The sequence below is a fragment of the Nicotiana attenuata genome, unplaced genomic scaffold, assembly GCF_001879085.1.
Source record: "Nicotiana attenuata strain UT unplaced genomic scaffold, NIATTr2, whole genome shotgun sequence".
NCBI lineage: Eukaryota > Viridiplantae > Streptophyta > Magnoliopsida > Solanales > Solanaceae > Nicotiana > Nicotiana attenuata.
Window position 1 is genome coordinate 183,798 of NW_017672261.1, and position 9,132 is coordinate 192,929.

Sequence of the window (9,132 nt, forward strand, 5' to 3'; positions counted from 1 at the left end):
AACCCACCCCCCTCTCTCTAAAAAAGACTTTTTTTTTTCAATTTTTTTATTACCACCCACCCTACTACCCCTCCACCCACCCCAAACCCCCACACCCCCCACCTCCCCTAACCCCTCCTCCCCGCAAAAAAAAAAAAATTACCTTTATTTTTTGTTTTTTGCAATTTCAATTTCTGTTTTTTCGTTTTTCTGCCCACCACCACCCCACTCTCCCCTCTAACCCCTACCCCACGCCGCCCCTTCCCCCCCCCCCCCCGGACTAAAAAAAATTTTACTTTTTTTGTAATTTAAATATCTTCTTTTTTTCATTTTTCTGCCCCTCCCCCTCCCCATCCCCCTCCTCCCCATCCCCCAAAAAATATTTTTAAATATATTTTTCAGTTTTAGTTTTTTTTTTAATAGGTTTAAAGGTTCAAAATTTTACAAGTACCAAAGTTATGAGTTCGGAGGTTTATGTGTTTGGAAGTTTACGGGTTTAGAAATTATAAAGTTTACAGGTTCGAAATTCCGCGGTTTTCGAAAGTTTAGCGGTTCGAAAGTTTATGAAATTTGTGGATTCAGAAGGTTGTTGGTTTGAAAGTTTATGGCTTCATGTTTATTATATCTAAATTATTTATGAATACTCTTGAGAAGTCATTTTCTTTAATTTGCGTACCAAACGCCGGAAAATAAATAAGATTGCTACTTGTTTTTCAAAAAAATATTTTCTTGGAAAACATTTTCTACGGAAAACATTTTTCGTTATACCAAACACACCCTTATCTTCACGATTCTAATTTCTAAGAAGGGTGTTATAAATGAATAGTTATATTTATGGAAACTATAATCATCATTATGAATTTGGCAACGATGCATTTGATAAAATCGAGCCGCCATTTTCTGAAATTTTGGATTCATTCTATGTGGAATTGACCATCAAACATTTTTAACACCGTTAATAACACTATCTTTGGAACAATATGAATTATCTAAACTTATCTTTTATTTTAATATTTGACTATTCAGAATATTGTAATATTTTAGTTGCAATTCAAGTTCAATCAATATTTTTGGGAAGAACCTTCCTATTTAAATTGGTAAGTTTTTATGTGAAAGTACGGGACCGGGGGGGGGGGTGGGGGGGNATACAAGTGGAGGGGGGTAGATTGTGGCTGATTTAAAACTTAGTTGACTAAGAGAGGAATTAGTCGACTAAACGTCACAGTGGGATCAATCGCAGCAGAATTAAATTTCGCAACCAGAAACGTAAAGGAGGCACAACAGTTTTTATACTGGTTCAGTACAGTTGTGGTACCTACGTCCACTTCCCCTGGGTCACAAGGGTTCTCTTAGATCTTTAGTAAGTCTTTACAACAATCATGGTTTTAGTACGTTCACCACCAACGATATACAACAACAATGTTTTTTTTTCTAAAGTTGACACAACTCTTGTTTTGTTTTCTAACTCTTCCTATCTTTTACGACACTTGTGTATTCAAGAATATAGTGTTTATACTAATAACTAGAAAGGTGTAGAAACAAATGTGAAATTACGTGATCTTCTTTGTCCTTCTACTTCTTCTTTTATATTGCCCGATGAGTCTTCTGATTTCTCTTTCTGGATCGTACAACAGCAATGATTGGAGTTCTTTCCTTATGAGGCATAGATTTCTAAGAGTGAGACCCAAGGATAGCCTCATGAATCTAGCTTGAGAGGTGTGGCTAGATTCATTCTTAGTTTGAAGATTTGGTTCCTCCAATTATCCTTGATTAGAGCTTCCGTAGATTTTCCTTTGATTTGCTCTCTATCCTTGATTGGCTCTCTTTCTTTTCTTGCACGCTTGAGAATCTTTGGCAAGTCTGAATGATTGACTTTCCTTCTTTGTTCTTTGATTGATTGATTCTCTTTTATTTGATGCAGAGTTTGAAGAACATAGTCGTTGGCTTCCTCTGATTTACTCGTAGGATTATCTTTCCTTTCATTCATCAATGCTATTGCGAATCTGCACGCAAAGTGAGATGACATTAGTCAAAGCTCTTTTGATTATTGATCATTATTAAAATTCTAAACCTAAGAATATCCCCTTTTTTGATGATGACAATAATCCAAAAAGAGTTCGACTAATTTAGGGATACTTCGTTTTACGAGTTTACTTCTGCTCCCCCTGGCTTTGTGCTCCTTGTTTGTTTTCATGATCCCCCTATCTTTGGACTATTTTTCTTCTCCCCTTTTGACATCACTCAAAAAGAGCAAGAAGAGAATAATATCTAATAATAATACTAGTTAAGCAGCAAAAATATATACAACTAGCAGTTATACCAGGCATAATCGACTACATGCCCATCCAGACACAGCCAAAACAAAAGTTTTAACAACCAGCATAAAAATAAAGAAAAAGATTGTTTAAACAGCTCAGACACTTAATTCCTTTCAAGGAAATACTTCAAGGTATTGATCACTTTGGTGCAGAAACTATCATAGGATGCATCAATCTCCTTGGTGACTTTGATCAGCTTCTCAGTGACATCCTGCATAGCCTTGATCCATTGCCTCTTTGTGGCTTGGAGAGTGATACTTAACCTGACTATATCTGCCCCAGTTTCCTTAGTTACTTCCCTGATCTTGTCCACATGTTCCTGCATAGAGGCTAGCAGTTCCTTGATACCTGTAATATTTTGTTGCATTAGTAGCAACTGATCCGAGGAAGAGGATTTGCTAGCTTCAGATTTAATCCCTTCAGTGCCTTGTTGAGGAGTGGAATCTGGTGCTTTGTCTTTCTTGAACCAGGTTCCTTCAACCAAGGTGTACCCCATCATAGCAAGGCAGTTTTGTCATATGTGCTGGAGATGGTTTTAGGGGAATAAGGAGACAAATCTACTTTCATAACTTGCAAGATGTGAGAGATTAGTAAATCATAGAGCAAACTGTTCGCAGAAGATGAGACATCCCTGAAGCTATAAAGCATGTACTGGCGCATCCAAGCAACCCAATTAATAGCCTTCCCGTTCACAAGATAGTACAGGACAAACACATCTCTAAGATACAGGGTATTAAGTGAACTAGTACGGGGTAGCAGGGTGGTAGCAATAATGTGGGCTAGTTCACGATGCTCAAATTTTAAATTTTTGGGACCAATTTCAGGGGGTTTCAGACAACATACCTTTTGCTTCCTCAAATGACATTTCAAAATTATCAGGCCAAGAATGTTGCACAAAGAAACTAAACCAACAAACTTTGTTGCAAAGATTTTTTCAAACCAGTAAGAGTCAAGAATAACACGAGTTCCCAAAACCATGGATTCTAGATCCTCTTTATCATTCACAAACAAATTTACATAAAACATACGCACAATCTCTTCATAGACAGTGTCACCAACAGTAGCAAATAGGAAGTCAAGTTTTTGAGTTTCAAACACATAGATAACATCACAGTGAGAGTTTTTCATAGATTTCAAACTCACAGTGCGACCATAAGCAATCGACTTCCCTTTGAAAGCGACAAATTTTTTCTTCTCTTCGGGGCCATAGAAATTCATCTTGTCTTTAGACCCAAATTCTATGCTTTCTGTTTTCCCTCTCTTTTGAGATGATTGTTCGGGGATGGACTCCAATGGATGTTTTCCAGCCCTCTTTTGAGTGACGAGAATTTCTTCTTGAGAATCACTGGATTCAACCTCGAATAGTTGATGATCTATACTCTCTGACGACTCTACATCCACAGGATCACCAATTTGATGGTTTTTCTTGAAGCGATGGATTCTTCTAAGCATGGAGGAGGATGGAGATGGTTTGTTTTGGCCAAGAATAAGAGAGATAAGAGAGAGAGAGAGAGAGAGAGAGAGAGAATGGTTTTTTTGAGATAGTGAGAGGTATGAACAAGAGAGGAGAGGTTAAAAAGGGAAAATGGACGCCTAGATTCTAGAGAGACGTGTGAAAGGCAACTAAAAAGTTGCTTTATGCATGCCCGCCGTTATTAAGGTAATAAATACAAGTACAGGGTAATCAAATACTTAGAGATAATTAGGGAGAAAATCACGAAGATCAATTATGGAAAATTTTCTAAAATAAACAAATTTAGAGAAATTAAACGGGAATCAAACAAATACCAATTATGTCATGAAGACCAATTATGTCATGAAGGAAACGTAATCTTTCTTCAAGCAATGGTTTTGTAAAAATATCTGCTAACTGATTTTCAGTATTGATAAATTCTAACACAATATCACCTTTTGCAGTATGGTCATGGATAAAATTATGCTTAATCTCAATATGCTTAGCCCTAGAATGATGCACGGAGTTTTTTGAAAGGCAAATAGCACTAGTGTTATCACACATAATAGGGACACACTTAATACGTAAATCATAGTCTAACAATTGATGCATAATCTATAGAACTTGTGTGCAGCAGTTGCCTACTGCCAAATATTCTGCTTCCGTAGTAGATAAAGCAACACATATTTGTTTCTTGATGTGCCAGGATATAAGAGATTTTCCAAGTAATTGGCACGTTCCACTTGTGCTTTTCCTGTCAATTTTCTCACCTGCAAAGTATGCGTCTGAAAAATCTTTGAGATTAAAGATTTTAAGCTTTCGTACTATAATCTATAGTCGATTGTCCCTATCAGATATCTGATAATACGTTTAACAGTAGTCAAGTGGGATTCTTTGGGAGCTATCTGATATCTTGCACATTTACAAACACTAAACATAATATCAGGTCGACTAGCCGTAAGATAGAGTAGAGATCCAATCATACCTCGATGCATTGTTTCATCAACACTCTTACCATCTTTATCTTCATCCAGGGTGGTTGATGGACTCATAGGAGTCCCTATGGCCTTAGTATTAGACATGCCAAATTTTTTGATGAGCTCTTTTGTATATTTTGTTTGACTAATGAAAGTCCCTTTCTGTACTTTCTTGATTTGTAACCCAAGGAAGAAGGTTAATTCTTCCATCATACTCATTTCAAATTCTCCTTTCATGATGTTTGAAAAGTCCTTGCATAACACATGATTAGTACTGCCAAAATAATATCATCTACATAGATTTGTACAATTAAATTACCTTTAGATGATTGTTTGATAAAGAGAGTAGTACCAATATTACCTCTATCAAACCCATGATTGACTAGGAATGAACTTAACCTTTCATACAAAGTTCTAGAGCTTGCTTTAGCCCGTAAAGGAATTTGGATAATTTGTAGACATGATTTGGAAAGAATTCATTTACAAAACCTGGAGGTTTCTTAACGAACACTTCCTCAGAGATGAAACCATTTAAGAATACGTTTTTTACATCCATCTGAAATAGTCTAAAACATTTGTGATCAGCATAAGATAATAAGATACGAATAGATACTAACTTGGCAACAGGAGCAAAAGTTTTCTCGTAATCAATTCCTTTTTGCTGCAAATAACCTTGAGCAACCAGTCCAGCTTTATTTCGTACAACTTGTCCACGCTCGTTCAGCTTATTTCTGTATACCCATTTTGTTCCAACAATGGATGCATTTGGAGGTTTAGGGATGAGTTCCCATACTTTATTCTTCTCAAACTGATCAAGCTCTTCCTTCATTGTAGTTATCCATCTTTCGTTCCCAAGGACCTCATCTACCTTTTTTGGTTCGAATTGAGATATGAGCGCAATATTTGACGTCTGCTTTAGCGATCTTCTTGTTTTCATGCCTTCCTGAGAATTTCCAATGATGTACTTATGTGGGTATCCAGGCTCACTTTTCCATTCATTTGGAACAACTGATACTGGCTCTTTTTCAATAGGACTTGATTGTTAAACTGTAGGAAGCTCCTGGTTATCTATGTAATCGTCAGTCGACTGATTCTGCTGATCAGTCACCTCATCACGGGTGTTTTAACCTGTATTGAAAGACTTTGGAACTATGAAAATTTCCTCATCTTCAGGAAGTTTTTCATTCCTTGAGCGAGGGTTAGTGTCCACAAATACAACATGTATAGCTTCTTCAACAGATAAAGTACATTTATTAAAAACTCTATATGCTCTACTGGAGGGAGAGTATCCAGGAAAAATATCTTCATCGCTTTTTGGATCAAACTTATCAAGGTTTTCTTTTCCATTATTGTGGATAAAGCATTTGTAACCAAAAGGATGGAATAACTGATGTTGGGTCTTTTACCTTTTTATAGTTCATATGGAGTCTTTTTGAGAATAAGTCGATTTAAGCATCTGTTAATGATGTGACATGTTGTGCTTACATCTTCTGCCTAGAAGTGGTGTGGGGGGGGGGGGGGGAAGAGTTTTCCACAATCATAATTCTTGCCATATCATGCAAGGTTCTATTTTTGCGTTCTACTACTTTATTTTGTTGAGGTGATATAGGAGATGAAAAATTGTGGGAGATCTCTTGATCATTGCAGAATTATTTAAATTCTTTGCTTTCAAATATCCCCATGGTCACTTCTTATGGCTGATATGTAGTAACATTTTACTCGTTGTACCTTCTTGCAGAAGACTTCAAAATTCCTTAATGCTTCATCTTTATGACTCGTAAAAATAACCCAGGTAAATCGAGAAAAATCATCTACTATAACAAAAGCATATTTTCTACCACCTATACTAGCAGTTCTAGTTGGACCAAAAAGGTCCATATGCAGAAGTTGAAGAGGTTTTGTCATAGAAACTATATTTTTAACTTTAAAAGAGGACTTGGTTTGTTTTCCTAACTGGCATGCATCACAGACTTGATCTTTTGAAAAATCTGGTTTTGGAAGACCAACGACAAGATGATATTTGGAAAGTTTATGAATAGTGTTCGTGCTAGCATGACCAAGTTTTCTATGCCAAATCCAGAGATCATCAATCATAAAAGTTAGGCAAATCTGATTTCCAAGACCGTTTATATTACTAAGAGTGTAGACATTCCTATCTTTATTTCCAGAAAGAATAATTTTACATGATCCGTCTTCAATAAACCAACTATGCTTTTTAAAACAAGCCTCATATTCATTGTCACATAGTTGACTGATACTTAGTAGTTTGTAGCCAAGTTCATCTACTAGGTATACTCCGTCAACATCACATGATGAGCTGAGAGAGACTCTACCAACTTCAATTACATTTCCTTTTGATTTGTCTCCAAAAGTGACCAATCCACCATCTAGTTTAGTGACAGTTTTGAAAAGTTATTTGTCCCTATCATATGTCTGGAACACACACTATTAAGATACCATTTCTCTTTCCTATTTTTCTTGCGGTGTTCCTGCAAAATAAAATATTACTTGTTTTTAGGTGCCCAAGCCTGCTTGGGTCCTGAATAGTTAGTACTATGAGTATTAGCTTGAATAGAGGTCTTGGGTCACCAGACCCATCTTCTATTATTCTTAAACCTGCAATAGTTAGATGTATGGCCAGGTTTTCCACAATAAAAGCAGGAAGGGTTATTGAAATTTTCAGAGACTTTTTCTCCTCTATTTCTAAACCTGCAACTGTTCGAAGTGTTGCCACAATGAGTGCATGCAGAGCGATTTCTTGTTTTAGATGTGAAATTACGAGGAGCTGACTGATCTGATTTGACGAAACTATGACTGGTGGATTTTCACAATCTTTTCAATTTAAGTTGAAGTTCATTAACTTTATCTTGAAGCATGTCTCTTTCAATTTCACATACTTCTAATTTCAGTGCCCAGTCTTTATTTTCTCTTTGGATCTTTCGAGGCTCATTTAGAACTTTCTCAATGTCTGCAATATCAATAAATTCTTGAAGTTCATTACAATTAGGACATGTAGGAAGACGTACCTCACTTGATCCTTCGTCTGCCATGAGACTAAGCTCGCCTGAATCTTCTTTGATGGCCATGAAGAACATGTTGGCAATTTTCTTATGATCGGATTCTTCTTCATCACTCCATGCTCCAAAGGATTTCTTCTTCTAGAAATTTCTGCTTAGTTTCTTTTTCAGCTCAGGACATTCAGCTTGAATGTATTCATGTTTTCCACATTCGTAGCATCTTCCATTATTTTTGTCATTTTCATTATTCATCTTCCCTTTTCTGAAATTTGATTTTACCTACTATTTTTGTTTTTCCTCATCATGCTTGTTACAACTTTAGAGAGCATGATTATATTTTCATCTTGTTCTCCTCCTTTTTCTTCTTCTTCTTCTTCATTTTCTGATTCAGCTACGGTTGCTTTGAATGCAACTGCCTGCCTTTTTTCTTGCTGGACTTTCCTGTCTAAATGTGTTTTCTCAAACGCAATTAGATCACCTCTGAGTTCGTCATATGACATCTTGTCGATATCCTAACATTCCAGAGCAATAACTTTAGGTTGACAAATACTGGGGAGACTTCTTAGAATTTCCTTGACTTGTTCTCCACTTCTGATTGGTCTACCAAAGGATTTTAAGTCTCCAAGGATTTTGCTGAACCTGGGGAACATTTCTTCCATTGATTCTCCATCTTTCATCTGAAATAATTCATAATCTCGAACTAGGAGATTAATCCTTGTTTCTTTCACTTTGTTTGTTCCTTCATATGTGACTTCTAACTTGTCCCACATTTCCTTTGCAATTTCACAACTAGATATCTTTTCATACTCTTCTCCGCTTATGGTATTGTAAAAAAAAAAAAAATTCCTTGGCGTTCACTTGGATAACAACTGCTTGTTCTTCGGTGTATTCATCTAAATCAAGAGGATCAGATGATACTATGATTTCACCGTCTTCATCAATCTTTGGCGGAATCGGAAGATTTTTCTTTTTGATCACACGCCGTACCTTAATGTCATATGATATAGTGTAGGCTTCCATATGCACTTTCTAGTGTGAGAAGTGCTGGCCATTGAAGTAAGAAGGTCGTACCTGAGAAGTTACTTCTTGAAATAGTGCTCCAACGATTGTGTTTGATGCCATGATCGTTTCCTCACTTTCTTTTAAGCAACATTTGTGAGTCCTTGCTCTGATACTAATTGAAAATACAAGTGGAGGGGGGTGAATTGTGGCTGATTTAAAACTTAGTTGACTAAGAGAGGTATTAGTCGACTAAACTTCACGATGGGATCAATCATAGCAAAAGTAAATTTTGCAACCAGAAACGTAAAGGAGACACAACCGTTTTTATACTGGTTCAATACCGGTGTGGTACCTACATCCAGTTCCCTTGGGTTACAAGGATTCTC

The 9,132-nt window shown here is 36.5% G+C and overlaps 1 protein-coding gene across 1 annotated transcript; it reads right to left on the minus strand.

Annotated features, from left to right (window-relative positions):
- Nucleotides 1–5,121: 5,121 nt before the first annotated feature.
- On the minus strand, nucleotides 5,122–8,866 carry LOC109212502. Its single transcript, XM_019376150.1, has 7 exons — nucleotides 8,816–8,866; nucleotides 8,603–8,731; nucleotides 8,059–8,256; nucleotides 7,625–7,885; nucleotides 7,344–7,521; nucleotides 5,856–6,065; nucleotides 5,122–5,747 (listed from the first exon to the last, which is right to left on the minus strand). Exons 1-7 carry the CDS (start codon nucleotides 8,864–8,866, stop codon nucleotides 5,122–5,124), a joined length of 1,653 nt encoding a protein of 550 aa, XP_019231695.1.
- Between the last annotated feature and the right edge of the window lie 266 nt (nucleotides 8,867–9,132).

Excerpts from the sequence above, each read along its gene's own strand:
- LOC109212502 (XM_019376150.1), bottom strand. The coding sequence starts at position 8,866 with ATGGCATCAAACACAATCGTTGGAGCACTATTTCAAGAAGTAACTTCT. Across the intron at positions 8,257-8,602 it reads AACAAGCAGTTGTTATCCAA|GATATCGACAAGATGTCATA; the intron begins GTGAACGCCAAG and ends CTGGAATGTTAG. Across the intron at positions 7,522-7,624 it reads ACTGGGCACTGAAATTAGAA|ATCAGTCAGCTCCTCGTAAT; the intron begins GTATGTGAAATT and ends TCGTCAAATCAG.